The 17,560-nt window shown below is 43.3% G+C and overlaps 1 protein-coding gene across 1 annotated transcript; it reads left to right on the top strand.

The window, feature by feature from the left end:
* Positions 1 to 424: 424 nt before the first annotated feature.
* On the top strand, positions 425 to 16,551 carry ap1m1 (adaptor related protein complex 1 subunit mu 1). The gene is made up of 12 exons (XM_070974290.1): positions 425 to 629; positions 1,518 to 1,674; positions 1,793 to 1,860; positions 1,986 to 2,116; positions 3,961 to 4,108; positions 4,287 to 4,413; positions 5,301 to 5,443; positions 7,726 to 7,797; positions 8,057 to 8,215; positions 8,457 to 8,582; positions 15,226 to 15,301; positions 15,706 to 16,551. The coding sequence occupies exons 1-12, from the start codon at positions 588 to 590 to the stop codon at positions 15,726 to 15,728; spliced, it is 1,272 nt and encodes a 423-aa protein (XP_070830391.1). The 5' UTR covers positions 425 to 587; the 3' UTR covers positions 15,729 to 16,551.
* Positions 16,552 to 17,560: the final 1,009 nt, after the last annotated feature.

Genomic DNA, 17,560 nt, shown 5'->3' on the forward strand with positions numbered 1-17,560 from the left:
CAAGCTTTAGTGCAATATATTGAATCGGGGCAGATTAAAAGACATTAATATTTCAATTACAATAGTGTACGTGTGACACTGAATATACAAATGTAGAATCTCATTCTATGTCTGCAGACATTTTGAACGCTTGTCTGTGGACTGTTATCATGACAGCAATGACAACAGGTGACAGGTTGCATCCATCAATCACCTTACTGTAAGGTAGGCAGGTGAACAACAAGGTGAATATCTGATACAATTCAGTATACTGGCATGAATGTAATTTATATACAGGACTCTTGCCTTTATAGTAAAATATCCATAACCATTTACTACATTCACAAAGAAATATCTACTCAATCAATTTCTTTTGAAAAGTGTGACTTTAGTCATTGTCCTCTTTGGAGTACCAAATCCTCCCGCTCGATAGGGGGCGCTCGTCAGATGCATGGATGGCGTGAAGAATAAGGAAGGATACCTTTCCTCTTTTCGGTATTATGAATGAAAGGCTGTTGTTTGATTTTATCCCTGAACTAGTCATCATCAAATATAATCAATAAGGTACTGAGGAAGAGCTGAGCTAAGCTCGCATTAATTAGTTCAAGATGTCTGCGAGTGCGGTGTACGTCTTGGATTTAAAAGGAAAGGTAAGATAACTGTTCTGCTGCTGCGTTGCTAAGCTAACGGTAGCCTCGCTAACGCATTCTTCACTGACAGATTATGATGTGGCTCAATGTGCAGCAGGGTAGCTAACGTAACGGTGTGGGTTCATATGCTGTGTTTCGGTCTTATCTTGGTATTCGTGACAGTATGTCGCACCTAATGCAGGATGACGGTTTCATATGATGAGTAACAGTGAAAAATACTAGGCCATGTAACTGTATGAAAGAATAACGACAGATACGATGAGAAACAAACAGGTGACCAGCTGTTAGCAGCAGGGAAGGTAAAGAGGCTGACAAAAATCCCCTAAAAATTCTTCTTTTTCGCTTCGTATTGCTTCTGTGCAAGGCATTACATACAGTACCAACAATGTATTTTCAGCCCTGGGTGTCTTCGTGTAAATCCGGCCTAAGAGTTTGTTAATTGAGATGTATTAAATTCAATAAGCATCAAGTTTAACATGTATTTTCTGTGTCAGTGGAGTGAATTAGCCCAATTTACACATGCATCATAGAGAAGGAACCTGCTTGTGTGCAGAAATAATTTTTAAAGGTGTTCAGGATTTGGATTTTGTCATTGTGTAAAACTTCATGATGATGCCTAAAGATTATAGAAAGTATAAGTGAATGAAAGCTCATTTCATCGTCTTTCAATTTGTTTGACGGAAAGGAAGAAAAACTATACGATAGAACTGGATTTGGACCGGTTTGATGACTTCACCCCATGTAACTGACTGTTACAGTTTAACAGCTGTTTCATTACTGTATAACCATGACAGTCCTCATGCTTTCATCACTGAAAGCACACACTGCTGCTGTTGCTTACACACACTAACACTGATATTACAATATCTATCTGTCCCTTCCTTTCAGGTCCTGGTGTGCCGGAATTACCGGGGAGATGTGGACATGTCAGAGATCGAGCACTTCATGACACTCCTGATGGACAAAGAGGAGGAGGGGACGCTCTCTCCAATCCTGGCTCACGGAGGAGTCCGTTTCATGTGGATCAAACACAATAATCTCTACTGTATCCTTCTTATTCACTGAATGATGTTTGTACTGAAGCAGCTTGTCAAAACTTGGTGTTTGTGCTGTTTGGATTTTCAACTCTTGCAGCTAAAACCCTTAACACATTATCACATCAGTGGTTGCAACATCCAAGAAAAATGCCAGCGTCTCGCTCGTCTTCTCCTTCTTGTACAAAATCGTCCAGGTGGCGTTGCACGCTTCTACCTACAGCAGATTTAGATCTTAAACAACACTAACGAATCACATACTCGACTGTATATTTACAGCGATGAACAAGCATCTTTTTTAAACAGCATTTGTGTCCCTCAGGTTTTTTCAGAGTACTTCAAAGAGCTGGAGGAAGAGAGCATTAGAGACAACTTTGTCATCATATACGAGCTGATGGACGAGCTGATGGACTTTGGCTATCCTCAGACCACAGACAGCAAGATTCTGCAGGAGTGAGTCCCACTTGGCCACAGTATCACAGCAGTTAACTTTATGCACATTCAACAAAGATTCAACTAAAGAATACTGATTTACCTCTGGATTATTTAAGTTTAGTGTTCTTTAAGTCAAGTTAGTTTTATTTCTATATTTGTATAGCCCTGAATCACAAATTCGCCTCTAGGGGTCTTATAATCTCTGCAGCATACGGCACCGTCATACTTCACTCCATCCATAGATCCTCGATTTGGACAAGAAAAAACTCTCGCTGATAAAACCCTTTAGGGCTGCACGGTGGCGCAGCAGGTAGTGCGCGTGCCTCACAGCACGAAGGTTGCCGGTTCGATCCCCGGGTCAGACGGGGCCTTTCTGTGTGAAGTTTGCATGTTCTTCCCGTGCATGCGTGGGTTCTCTCCGGCTTCCTCCCACAGACCAAAAACATGCTCATTAGGTTAATTGATGACTCTAAATTGTCCGTAGGTGTGAGTGTGAGTGTGAATGGTTGTTTGTCCTTGCATGTGGCCCTGCAATCGGCTGGCGACCGGTTCAGGGTGTACCCCGCCTCTCGCCCATTGTAGCTGGGACAGGCTCCAGCCCCCTGCAACCCCGAAAGGGATAGGCGGTATAGATAATGGATGGATGGATAAAACCCTTTAACGGGGAAAAAGACTCATCACTGTGCAGTGTGCGACGCTAAAGCAAGCAAGCGCAAGAGGCAGAAAGAAACATGGCTGCACGTCTGAGTGTGTGACTGCATTCAGCAGTGTGGAGATACTTTACCAGAGCAGACATAGATTTGTCTGAACGATCATTTTCTCCCTTAGGCCATGTCAATTTAAGAGAATTTAAAGTGTTTAGAGAAAGAAAGACTACCACTATCCTGCAAGGAAGCAGTCGCGTTATTACCGCAGTCAAACAGCACTTCCTGCTCAGACAACAGTGCTGGGCTTCGGCCCAATCAGATCACGGCTCGTTTGTAAATCACCTCTTAGAGCCAATTGAGGGCTCTGCTATTTCACCGACTCCCAGGTTGGTCCCGCCTACATTAGTTAACCCTTTGCTGCTTGTGTTTGAGACCTTTTTGATGAGAATTGATCATCGAAATGAGATGTATCTGCTGCAATTAATGGATGATTCCTAAAATGCAGTAGTCGTGAATGCTGAAGTGTACAGAATAAGTCAACAAAAAAATCACAATAAATGCAAATATGGCTGGCAAAAAGGTGTCGCCAGATCATTTAATCTATAAAATCAACAAAAAAATCATGACAAATGCTCAAAATTCTTCCCCCGAGTCCAAATATGAGCAAAAAACATGCTGCGTTGCTTCAGGATATGAAAACGCAATAAAATGAAACACAAGAAAAGCTGCAAATCTGCACAGCTGAGAAGCTTTAATTCACACCTCTGGTGTTTTATCTGATAATCAAGTCAGTCAGGTATCAGAATTGTCGTTGTTCATTATCTGTTATTGAGTTCCAGTATTCATGATGACATCTCCTTTTGTTCTTACTAACCAGTGCAGCACACTGTGTCAAACCAGCTTTTTGACTGGTGTGAAGGTTTTATTGGTTGACTGTTGTGTAACCGTTAAATCAGGTTTTGCACTTTGTTTTTCAGCCTTGTAGTATTGTAAATGACCGTTTAAACTTACAGCACTGTGGTTGACGCCGACATGTAGCAAGCGATTTCTGGATTTCCCCCAGAGTTCTGAGTACAGCAATAAGTCAGACCATCCTCCCTCAGCCACCATCGCAGTCTCTGTTCTTCTTTGATGCTTTCTGGGAACTCGGCTCTCCAGACGGTTGATTTCCCCTTTTCTGTGTTTTGCCTCAGTGTTTACATTTTTGTCTCTCAGATACATAACCCAGGAGGGGCACAAGTTAGACACTGGCGCCCCGCGACCCCCCGCCACAGTCACCAATGCCGTCTCCTGGAGGTCAGAGGGCATCAAGTACAGGAAGAACGAGGTCTTCCTGGACGTCATTGAGTCAGTCAACCTCCTGGTAGGAACTCCTTGTTTTAGAAGCGCTGTGTTGCTTAAGGAATGCCAGGAACAGTGTTCGAAAACTTCCTCCCTCTGTGCGTCACGTTAGCGAGCTGATCTCGCTGTCAGTGCTTTCTCAAAGTGGACTTTTGTTGATTGCTTTCCGCACCCACACTTGTAATCTCTCTGTGTTTCAGGTTAGTGCCAATGGTAATGTTCTCCGCAGTGAGATCGTGGGCTCCATTAAGATGCGAGTCTTCCTGTCTGGAATGCCTGAGTTGCGTTTGGGCCTTAACGACAAGGTTCTGTTTGAAAACACTGGACGTGAGTTCCTCCTGTTACGCACTTCGGTCATACTGTGTTCGCAGATGGTTTGAGTTGAGTTAGGAGCTGCCTGATGGAAAGTTTGATCAGAATTAATTACCCTTTCAAAGTACACAGACGATTCTTCCTGTCAAACACCATCTATAGTATTATGCCACATTTCCACTAGCGCGGCTCGACTCAACTCTACTCTACCCGGTTGTTTTGTGTTTCCATTAGAGATAATACCTGGTACCCGATACTATTTTTAGTACCTGCTCTGGCGAGGTTCCAAGCGAGTAGAAGCGATACTATATGTGTGACGTCAACAGCCTGTCGGCCACTGATTGGCCGGAGAGTGTCGTCACTGATCTGCGACGTCCAACACCGGAAAAACAATCCCGCCCCTCCATTGTAACGCCGGGCAACAACAACCGCTGACTTTATTCTTTATTCTCACTCGAGGGAAATGGCTGCTCATAAAATATCACAGTGGTCCATCGACGAGGTCCAGACTTTTCCAGACCACAAACCGAGCAGCAAATACAACATCGCCTCGATGTCCTCCATTGTTTGTCGGCTCTGTTTGCGTCGTGTACAAATTGACGTCATGGCAGTTTCGCGCAGCCGTGGTATGACGACCCCGCCTACGTTGAGGAGGTACTATGAAGTACTCAATTGTAATGGAAACTCAACCAAACCAAGTAGAGTAGAGTAGAACCGAGTCGAGTAGAGCTGGAACTGTGTAATGGAAATGCGCCATTAGTTACCTCATGCTGATTGGAAAAAACCAAAAAGTTATTCACAAATGCAGTTTGACCTCGGCCTGATTTATCCTAGTTCATCCATTGCAGGTGCACTCTTCTATTTTTCTCCTTTTAAAATGATCTTTTTGTTTTTCCACCCAGGTGGGAAGAGTAAATCAGTTGAGCTGGAGGATGTCAAGTTCCATCAGTGTGTCCGTCTGTCTCGCTTTGAGAACGACCGCACCATCTCCTTCATTCCTCCCGATGGAGAGTTTGAGCTCATGTCGTACCGCCTCAACACTCACGTGAGTACTGCAGCTCAGACACCTTCCAGCCCCCCCTGTTCTCCCAGCGGGGTCTTGTAGATTGATAGACTGGCCCTGAACAAGGGGAAGGTGTGAATGAACACCTGCCAAGCACCCACCACACTTACTGGTAATTTTCTGAGAAACCAGTTTAGCTCCTGGGGTTCTTATAGCCTTTTAAAATGTGCATGCTCTCAGATATTGTCCTTACAGGCCACCATATCAACCAGTGGCTCGACTGTAGGAAATACAGCCAGTTATAGAGTACAGGCCACATTTTTCCAGGCGAGCACATAACTTGCCAACCTTGTTCACGACTTGAAACTTGAACAAGGTTGTAGCTCGAGTTCAGAAGAGTTCGCTGCACTTAGAGCCGAGTCCCACAGCTCTGCCGAATGCCTTACTCCAGTAACTCTCCCATAAATGTCTTAATGGCCCTTTAGGTGGGTATCTTTATTCCAGCGGACCCCAGGAGGAGTAGCTGTTGAGCTGGAAATAGCTAATGGCAAATAAATAAAAGATATCTGGCAGGAAAAGAATGAGAATAAAACTCATAAGAATGCAAACTATATAGCTTTTTTTTTTTTCCAAATCAGTGTTACAAAGAGCTTTACAATAAGTAATGAGCCTGGACTCTTGACTCAGAACAGCAGCATGGAAAGACCCGTCAGCCAATGGGAGTCGATCCCTGTGCAGTTAACCTTAATGGCTGCTCTTCTCTGTGTTTACCCTCGGTGAGACATGCGTAGTTTTCCCTCATATATGTTGTTTTGCCCAAGTCCTCATTTCCCCGAATCTGTGCGACAGCGGCAGTGAGTTACAAAGGCCACATTTAACCACTTCACCATCAACTCAGCAGCGTGTTAAATAAACTGTGGCGAAAGCAGGTGAATCATGACCACACTGCAGTATATAAACTACGATCATGACGCGTGCACATGTGGTATTCCATATTTCTTTGCTGTTTTTTTTGCCTTTTAACTGGCCCAATATGTTAGCAGCCAGAATGACTCCCAGGACCCCTGACAGCCAGTTTCCCTTTGGTTTCAGATAAATATTTACAGAAATATTGAGCAACAATGTTTGCAACAACTTTTGACAACAAGTCATGGTTATTGTGCTACACAAGTATTTGTACACAAAAGTCCTAACGTGGAAGAAATGAAAGCGATGGGGCCAAACCAGCCTTTGCTCAAACGAGGCTAAACGAGGCTAAACTGCTTCATCATCAACCAGGTCTCGACCGTTTCAGACCCCAAAAGCGTCGTCACAGGAAGGAAGTGAACAGTCGGATATAATGAGTAATACAGGAGGCAAACATTATTTTAAGAAAGCTTAAATTGGCATCAAATTCTCAATAAATGTTTCACAATAGGGTTTCCAGTAAGCTTGTGGGACGGGAAGTAGTGCAGTGGAGCAGAGGTCTTTCCAGTTGGCAAGCAACACAAACAAATTTGAGACTGGCCACTCGAGGAGCGACTTGTGAAGCGACTGACCACATTTTAAGGTTCAGTGTCTGCTCATGTGTCTGCCATACCTCCTCCTTCCCCCAAAACACACTCCAGTTTGTGGGTGAGTTGTGTTAAAACAACAAATACAACAAAGTATAGCAGCATCCAACACAGCAACAAAAGAAGTGACATATTTCTACATAAGGTTCATAGGTTCATTCACAGGTTTGGAGCTCTCGCTCGCTCTCTCTGGGTACTATATTAGAGCTAGATATATTGGCCAATATGAACTTACACCAGATAGATTGGCATCTTTGTACATGTTAGCAAAAAACAAATAAGAAATTGCCGGATGGAAAGGCCAAAGTAGGGTTGAGGTGACACCTTTGCAAAGTTCATCCTGCAGAAAAAACCAACAAGTTGATTTTTCAGCTGTAAAATATCCCGCTCAGTATGTATCTTAGTCACATTTATTAAAAAAAAAAAGCAGAAATCTAAGGGATGTTTTAGGAGGACACAGTAAGAAATGTGTTACACAACTACACAGCGTGACAAGTCAAGATCCCTCCCAGGTTTTGCACAGTCTGTGTGTTCCCCTAAATGTCCTCTGCAACAATGAGAGCACTCAAAGTCCACACGATTCAGACAGTGTACATGACTATTTACTGGTTTTGTTGCTGGAAACTCAGAAAGTTTATGCTCCATTCTTGAAGTTTTCTTTTTTTTCTAGTTGTAGCAGCATCTTTTGTCCACTAGGTGGTGACTGTGTCATGTTAGTTCAACTGGCATGTGTGTTAAAATGAGGTAAAACCTGTGTTGTTTGTCTCTCAGGTGAAGCCCTTGATCTGGATTGAATCTGTCATTGAGAAGCACTCTCACAGTCGGATCGAGTACATGATAAAGGTTGGTCATTTTTTCGGTCCGTGCATCAGTTGCCATGACGTCTGTCGCGGCATCTTTGTTGTCAAACCTGGATCAAGGAATTATTCATCGCAAAAAAGTAAAAAAGTTCAGTCCATAGTATGTTTGTAATGATTTTCATGGAGTTTCTTGTTTCAAGCCTTATTAAAATACCTCTTTATAACTATCGCTAAGCTCCAGTTTGACACCCTGTTCAGGCGGCGCTTCGTGTTAAACTTGACCTGCGTGTTTCTTGTCTCAGGCAAAGAGTCAATTTAAAAGGCGTTCCACTGCCAACAACGTGGAGATCCACATTCCTGTGCCAACGGACGCTGACTCACCCAAATTCAAGACCACAGTGGGCAGCGTGAAATGGGTTCCTGAGAACAGCGAAATCGTCTGGTCAATCAAGTCCTTCCCCGTGAGCAGAAATCATGACTCATGAGTATCGCTCAGATGGTTAAAAATGACTTGTGTTTGTGTTTTTAAGTATTACCGACATAAGGTTTTGGGCTGCAGCTTGCATGTGTTTGTCACCCGTCTCTTGGAAAAAGTCATTTTCTGTGTTTCTGCTACAGTTAACATCTATAAAACCTCGATTTAACTCGATTGAACAGATGAAGATCCCAGAGTGTTATAGTCTGTGTCGTGACTTGTCACAGGGTGGAAAGGAGTACTTGATGCGAGCCCACTTCGGTCTGCCGAGCGTAGAGGCTGAGGACAAGGAGGGGAAGCCACCAATCAGTGTCAAGTTTGAGATCCCGTACTTCACCACCTCAGGCATCCAGGTACGCCCCCACACACGCACACCTGACCTCTGTCGCACAGTGTTTGCACACGATGCATGAGCGATTTGTCTCACGGCCTCGCAGCAGCACATGGGTTCAGATAAAATAAGCAGAAACTGGAACACTTACTAAATCTGTTAAAAGTTGGTCAAACCGTGTTTGTCAGTCCCATATAGCCAACCGTCCGGGAGCCGGTTCAAGCTAACGCTGCAGTTTGTTTGCACCTGCGTGCATAGTCCAAATATCTTGTGGTTTTCTGTTGTTTTTTTGTGTCATTCTGGATTTAGAATTTATGGCACGCAGCAGTGTCTCTCAAATGTACTCTCCCTCTCTCTCCAGAGAAGGAATTCAAACAATTCATGTGGGTCCAGTTTGTGGCCACAGGGGGCAGTAAGGGAGCACTGTTACACTGAGAGACTGCTGCAGTGGTGGAGCAAATTTCTACTGCTGATCAAACCAGAAAGCAGCTGCTCATCAACCCCGCTGCCTTCTGTGTGAATCACAGTGATAGAAGATGTCTGTGTGTGTCAGAGGTAAATAGATTGATTGGATTTTGATTGTGATTCCCATGAAACTGAGAGGAGAAGCTAATGTTTTTCCTTCATGTTTGAAGGAAAATGCTTGCTGACCACAGACTTACACAGACGTGCTGCACTTACTGTATAATCACAGTTGTCCTGTGATTATATGTGTAGCACCACAGTAACACAAAATTAAGTTTTCCCATGTCTTGATGTGAGGAAGCAATGGCAACTTGACAAACTCCATTTGAAAATATCGTATAATCGCCCGAGAAGTGTTCTCGACTTGTACATTTACGTGCTTGCAGCTCAGCGCTGCGTCGGCCAGCTCTCACTTGACTTTGTGCTCGATTATCTACAGCAAGAGCTCTGAAACTGAAATATTCTCAAGTGATGCTTGAACCAGAAGTTGTAAAATACTGGTGCGCTCATTTAAATGCTGGTTTTCTAGGAACTTTATCTGTGCTACTTCCTGGAATAACGAGAACGCAGCTTCTTCAAATGAAAATACTTCAAAATGCTGCATCATGCGGCTTATTGCACAGAACAGAGTAATAATGAAGATCACAGGAAAACAGCGTCTTTTTTCATTCTCTGTAGATTTAATGTATAAACCTCACACTTATTTCCTCTTGAAGGCATTTTTGATTCTCAGCTTGCACATCTGTAGGTACAGCCAGCCTCTCCAACAAGTCTCTCAGATTTTCAGTGCTGTTATTGCACATAGTCAGTTCCTATGAGCGTGTGGTGAACTATAATCACAGTGTAATTATAAAATGTGCTTAAGAAGCAGCCACATACATCTTTGTCGCAGACTTTTGTAAATAATCGTTAATTCCTTAAAGCAAACAGTCAAGATGAATAATGAAGTGGTGTTACTCAAGCACTGTTTTTAAGTGTGTTTTCTGCAGAAAAATAAAGGAAGTGTGGGCAGTAGATCCCAAGAGCGGCGAAGCTGAGCAGAAATGAATTCTTATAAGCATGAAAATTGTATATAAACTTCCTATTTGGAAACTTACGTTAATAACAAGCAGCATATTTTGAACAATAAGCTGTTGGATCAACTTAATTCTTCTCTCCGATGGGGTCCCAAAGCGCTCCTTCTAACCCAGTTTTATTGACTTCTTAACTTTTAATACTGCTTTCTGCATAACTCTCATTAAAAGAGCTACAAGGTCACATTTTCCAGCTTCTCCACATTTCCTATGATGCTCAATAAAACGTTATTAAGTTGTACAGACATTATGCAGCCCACTCGGAAACAAGAGGCTCTAACCCAAGTTAATTGAAATATATCATACCTTTAATTGGGGCAGTTTTGGCAGTATAAGAATGCCTGTCATTTTCCAAGGTAATTTGGCAGCTGAAAGAAATGATCTCCTTTTCCTTCCTTCCTTTTCAATCTTTGCCAATTTGTAAATGAACAGATGCTCGAATAAAAGCAAGTGCATGAAGTCAGAGAGCAGCGACAAAGGCGGGCGTGGAGTCGCTTTATGTGTCCATCAGCGAAAGCCTTGTCCTGCGTGACTTTTTAAAAATGTGGATAAAAAATGGCTTTATCTCTTAATGTGTCTATAAAGGAGAATTTTAAAGGTATTTTTAACTCTTGTACGGTCTCACCCTCAAAAAGAAAACTGTTTTTTTTTTTTTTTTTTGTCATTTTCAACAATCCACTCCATTAATCTGAATTTCTTTTTAAGCACATCTTTCCGAGGACCATAGCCAAACCTGAGAAGTAAAACATTTTACATACAGCACAATCATTCTTTAAAGATTTTAACACAGTTAAGTGAAGGTCACATTAAAAGGACAGATCCACGATACTCGGTGCAGTCTGTCATCTAGACTCGCTCTCATGTTTGGTTGATGGATCCTCTTTTGTGGTTTCTACAAACCATTGCTGACTTGTATCTAAACGCAAGAAAAGGGAGTATTTCCTGTTCACTTCAATTTGGACACACCTTTTGGGCAGACAGGTGGGTGAGTGAGGTGGTCAAATTCTACATGCGTTATTATGCTTTTTAATCATTAACAGTATCAGCAGTATCACCTGGGATTTACCTAATTAGTCACTGAAAAAGTTTGAAAAAGCCCCCAAAAGTGCGCTAATATAATCATTCAACAAGCACAGGGTGGAATAATGTTAAACAGCAGTTTATGATCAGAAAATTTTGTATTCCAGGGCAATATGCAGTTTTTCTAAAAGATCCTCAGCAATAATGCCTTTAGCATTAATGACGTCCCAGCTGGTTGGTTGAGCAAGTTTTTGAAAAAAGTCGTCTGTTGAGGTGTTCATTTACATTATTCTGGTCAGTTGGCCGTTGGAAGTTAAACAAAATAGAACATATATTTATAATGAAACCCATGAAACCATAAACTGGCCAAAGATCAAGAATGCTTTTTCTTCCGTTAAATCTGCAACTTCCTGGAAGGAAGCCACCTGAAAAGGTCTGGTTCTGAAAGCCGCAGTGCACCCCGGGGACGTCTTTTTTTTTTTCTTTTTTGTTTTGGCCGAACATCAACTGAGTGCTGGAGATGGCTCAGGCGGGTTGACTGAAGTACATCAAAGAAGATGTGACATATCAAAACGTCCTGTGCTCGGTGGTTGAGATGAGTAGCGATGGGGAGTTTTGACTCTTAATATTTAAAAGAAAATGACTTTTAGTTTCAGATGATATGAACAGATGTCTGCCTGCGAGTGCAGAATCTGTAGAAAAGGGACAAGGTTTTGGTATCAGAAGTGTTCTGGTTTCTGTTTGCAGTCCGATTGGTCTCGTAGTAGTATCACATTTGAGCGGGCTCCGGTTTTATTCAGGTAAAGAGTCACAATGATTGAGCTTTTTCTTATGTGTGCATTAGCGTCTGAAGTTGCTCAGTGGACTGTAAACAAGTACCTGCACATGGAAGAGGAAGTCTTGGCCAGCATATCTGCTATCGAGACATCCGCTCTCTGCACCAGAAGCCCCCGAAACGTTGACTTGGAGCGATTATTGGAAATAAGGTCTTCCAGTGGCATTTCGGAGCTACAAGTATGGACCTAAAAGATCAGGATTAGTGCTTCAGTTGTTTCAGTTCAATAGTTCTCAAGTTGTTGTTGGCCTCCGCAGTACCTCCACTGTCTGTCATGCCAAATGTTTAAAAACTCCCTGCTCAGTGTTTGCAACCACACTGTGGTGCACCCGCCATCTCAGAGGCGACCTATTAAGAGCCATATTCCCATCGAACTCTTGTGTCAGACCAGTAACCTTGGTCTTATTACAGGGCAACGGCAGACTGGGTCTCAGACTCTTAATGCAGCCAGTAACGCCACTCTGTACGTGTGAGAAGAGGCTGTGAAGTTTAATTAGACACATGTCAGTATCAAAGCATGAGAAAGTTCCTCTTAACTGTACCACTAAGTGTAGGGGAGAGCACATGCGAAGCGTGCACGATGCACGTAACTGCACCTTATAAATTTAACAAGAAATGGAGTAACCCCACACGTTGGCCGAGAGGCAACGAGAGCGCGGACGTCGCTGCGTTTTCAAAGCCCTCATCTTTAGGTGATGTCGAGGGAACCCAAACAAGTTGGCAGATGCATTTTGGGTCATAGCTTCTACCAAAAGCCTGATAAATCCAGACCACACAAGTAGTCTGTACTTACCAAACGAGATACAACAAACATCCTCCGTTCCCCTTCTCATCTTACAAGCCATAATGATATTTTGCGGAGGATGGCTTTTGATGCCGTTTTGCTGACTGCGTACCCACGGTCAAGCCGACTGCATGTTTGGCTGCTGGGTTCAGGGAGAATTGCTGCGCCGGCAAACTCGGTGATCCTGCGTCTATGTGTTTGTCGTCATGTGTCTGCTGGCCGCGGCGCTCGCTCTCCCTCTCTGACCTCACTGTGTAGTGGAAGGTAATAACAAGGCGGCCACTGGCGAGGCCTCACCAGACGCCCGCCGCACAGATTCCTGCCCCGTCTGGCCCGTTTTCAGCTGGGAACTGGCACGATGGAGACCTGGAACGGCGGTATTTCTCAGAGAGGGGTCGCGTCAGCCTTAAAACGTCCACATTCTCATCCGTGTGAATTGTGAGAGCGCAGATCTGACTCCTTTTTTTTTGCGGAAAGGTGTGTGTGAGAGATGTCACTGCAAAAGCACATCGATGCATGAAAGATGCGTCTGTAATTATTTTTGTAGAGCACAGTGACAGGTACTTATCGCAGCCACAGGATGAAATAACACACCACAGAGAAGTAAGTTTTAATGTCGTAGAAATGCTTATTTAAGTAAATGAAGTCATGTATCATCTCTTATAAATAAGTCACTATGAATCTAGCTACCGTAGAGAGATGGCTTCAGTGACATGAGTTTTAACTGTTTTTTTTTTTTTTTCCTCCACCTGACTGGGAAAAGCGATGTGCAATCATGTTCACCCGTGGTGCGGACGGCAGGGTATTTTTGGAGCGTTTTCTCGAAATTCAGCTCTGTGGTAACACGGCTCTGATGAAATATCGGTTAATGGCTTGTGAAAGTTGTAGCTTGATTATGCTGACGTGCATTTTTTTTCCTCCCAGGCGTCGAAAAACAGTATGTTACAGTTATGTAAATTCACTTTGTGTGTCCCTTGAAAGCTGTTCTGTATCTATTTCCCCCTTCTCAGTGTGACTCATACTACTGCTTCCTCATCAACAACACTTGACTCTTACTACAACTTAAAGTCCTTAAAGAAGTACTCCACTTTTGAGTATCGAATACTCTCCACCTGCTGGCTTTACAGGTGGCTCTGAAAAATGTGTAGCTTGAGCCTACATCTTGTGATCTGTTCCTCCTTTGCATAACAGTCGAGTCAAAACTCGAAATGCTTTGTCAAATTATTCATACAAACATCCCAAACTGCCACTGCAGCATGATGCAGGTGACCACTGTTGCTCTATATGTTGGATATGTTAGAAATAATCCTTGAACTCACCAAAATACTATTTCCAGTAGAACCTTGCAGCTATGAGGAGGTGATAATGGGATGCAGTAACTGTACATATGTATTCTAAACATGCAAGAAGTCAACGTGCTTTACCGTTTTATGCTAGCAGGAAATGCTACAGTACGTACATGTGACAAACACTGAGGCTTTACAGCGTGACTGACAAATGAACTTCACCAGCAAAAGCAAAATGTTTTTCAAAATATTGTTATTTTTTGGTTGCTGTGATCTTTTTGGAGCTGTCGCACCACCCTCTGCAATTCATTTTAATTTTTTGCAGCTGTGAGTCCACCTCCAGGTCCTTTGTCCTCCGTCGCTTTGTGGGAGAATAGCGCAGACCCACAGTACATTCAGAAATATGTGTTTTTTAAGCGTGCATACTCGTAGACCTGCTAAGAATTAGCGTGTGGTATGGAGGTGGGACATTGCTGTTGAATGCTTGTTGGGATCTCCTGGTTTAAATTACCTAAGCGTGTATGTATTGTATATATTGTAAATTACCATGGGGTATATAACACTTGTGCAATATTTTTTTGTCTTCTTGTCCTCTGACGCCTTGCACTCTGTCTTGTTGCTGCTGTAACATGTGAATTCCCCCCATTGTGGGGTAAATTAAGTCTCTTATCTTATCTTATCTTATCTTAAAACCCATAAGCCTGAGCCTTTTTATGGGTGCTGTTTTCTCCTTGTGTCTGCGTGGGTTGCATTTGGCAGCTCCAGTACTAAATCAGGTATCTTCCACAGTACAAAGACATGCAGGTCACTGTGGGTGAATTGTTGGCTCTATATCATCCATAGGTGAGAAAGTGTCCATGCTTTAGTTGAGCGGGGCGGCTCAAGGAGATGGAGCTGTCGTCAGCCAATCAGGAGGCCGGTGGTTCGAGCCCTGGCCTCAGCAGTCCACATGCCAAAGTATCCTTGGGCAAGATACTGAACCCCAAAACTGCCCCCGATGCTGCGCCATCAGTGTGTGAACTCATATGTACGTCATAAGCGTCTGCAAATGACTGTATTTGTAATTTAGTTTTTCTGTGTGTGTTCGACTGGAAACCTCCTCGTCCTGCGACCCTGCACAGGATCGGTTTCAACTATGGATGGAAAGTGATATCTCTTTAATATGCTCACACCAGCCATTCAGCTTTGTTTTCCCTCAACAGGTGCGCTACCTGAAGATCATCGAGAAGAGTGGATACCAGGCCCTGCCGTGGGTGCGCTACATCACCCAGAATGGAGGTGGGTGAAGAGTTCAGTGAAACCTGTGCACAGTGCCCATATGTGCAGTTATTAGGCAATAGTTGGGCAATGCAGTGCAATGCGGTGGGAACCAGCCTTGTACTGATGCTGTTCTATGAAAAGGGGATACACTGTAGAACATGAGGCAATGTGGCAACGTCCTGCGAAATGTGAGAAAGTGAACTTATTTTAGCTGAGCTTCCCTGATCTTCACACTGAGATTACCAAGGTTGCACATGTTGGTCTTTTTGCTAATGTTGCCACTAATTGCCAAACATCCTCATCTCATTTCCTTTGTGTTCCATTCAGTCTGGGTGGAAAGCATCAGCTGCCTCCACTTGATTTCTCCTCGATCCCCTCTTTTCTTTGTCCATTTGATTAAGTCTCGTCCATTTCCTCCTCAGATTACCAGCTCCGGACCCAGTAGGCAGCGCCTCAGCCGGCAGTAGGCAGGTGGAGATCGGAGGGGGCGGAGTTGAGCCGCTAATATGCTATCAATGGCAGGTGTCAGTCATGAGACCAGAGGACTGTCAGTATCTACTTTTTGTTTTTTGTTTTTTTTTGTATTTGTTGAAGTTATATTAATTTCTGATCAATGCAATTATTAGATGGAGCCTTCGGTTAGCCGAGGTCAAAAAAAAAGAAGTCATTAAAGTAATTATGTTTTACTACTGTGTAGCTCTTTATGTGAACGAACGCCAAGGAAAGCAGGAGCAATGTTTACATCTAACCCAAACAGTGCAGAGATGTACACAATCTATCATAAAGGGTCAAATGGTTTAAAACAGTATGTTACAATTCCCAATTAAAGTTACTGTAAAGACATCCACACATGTTAACAACACGCTCTCCGGTCAGTCTGAGTAGGACATTTTGTATGAAGCTACTTTGTTCTGCCACAATTCCTCTATGTTGATTGTCTGTATATATTTGTTACATGTTATTGAACTCCGATTCAGTGTTATTTGTTTGATGACTGTAAATTAAAAGGCAAAGTCCTCTCTTTTCTTTGTATTATCACCTCTGTGTGATGCCATTGATACATGATGCCTTCCTGCATGGCTGTTGTACTTCGGCCCCTTTGACATTCAGCTTTGCAGATAAGAATAAAATGTGGGCAGTTTAAGTTGCACAGAAAATAGAAAACCAGTCGAAAATCCCTGTTTTCCGCCCCGACACCTGTTTCCCTTTTCCCCGTCTGTAACCACATTATTTCAAATCATTAAATGTCTATTTAGAGAAAACCATTCCATCGTCTCCTTGCGTCATTTCATGTGTGACATCGCCGCAGTCATCGCACCGAGCTGCCGTAGTGTCATCCGCAGGCACCTGTCCCACAGACCTATGAGGAATGCTGAACGCAGGGGAAAACTGCAGAGACGCAGGGGAGGGGGTTTCCTGTATCAGGCCTGTGGTTGTAGCAAACCCAGGATGGTTCTTTCCACCCCATCCTGGAGGTCTTTCCAAACAGTGCAACTCTTAATACCCAGGCCCGTGATATCATAGGCAGTGAGCGCCAGCACTCCGTAAACATGCAGGAGAGCTGGGAAGGATGTGACTCAAGCTGTGGTCAGCGGTCGCAGACATGCTCGAGAGAAATGTAGGATGGACCAGCACAGACTGGCTATTGTTCAGGCCAGGCCAGGCTGCAGTGGTCCTGCATGAGGTCATACCTGAAGTTCGTCTTGTAAGGGTACTTTGATACTCTCAATTCATGTGAGTCACCCAAAGCAGGTGCGTAAGGTTCAGTCCATGACCTGAAAAGCCAGATTTGTTCTTAATACTCGTCAAATGGTAGACTTGATGGTATCACTGGTGCTGCACTGGCATTTTTCTTGCCAGCACCTGTTTTTGTTGAGACACCTACGCAGCAGGTGTTCCTAGTCTGGGAACAAAATATGATTCACTTTCTGGAGAAAGTCACATTATTCAGCTTTTACCATTCATGATAGTCATCAAGATGAAGTGAAGCGTGAACCCGCCGGTAACCAAAACATGCAAATGACTGAAATTGTGTTCTTATCTTCAGCTGTATCCTTTTTTTTTTTTTTTATCTTCAGACATTTTTCTTTTGCAGCACATGACTTTTTCTGAGATAGCATCTTAAATATTTCAATAACACATGACTTCTAGCGGAATTTTCCCGTCATAAACAGTATGACTCAGAAAATAAGTCAGTTAAGTCGGCTGCATTTGGAGAGAAGCAAAGTGAGCTATAGATAATGTCATAATCGACCGTTTCTTTGTCCGTTTTAGGAT

This window comes from Chaetodon trifascialis, chromosome 11, assembly GCF_039877785.1.
Source record: "Chaetodon trifascialis isolate fChaTrf1 chromosome 11, fChaTrf1.hap1, whole genome shotgun sequence".
In the NCBI taxonomy this organism is placed as follows: domain Eukaryota; kingdom Metazoa; phylum Chordata; class Actinopteri; order Chaetodontiformes; family Chaetodontidae; genus Chaetodon; species Chaetodon trifascialis.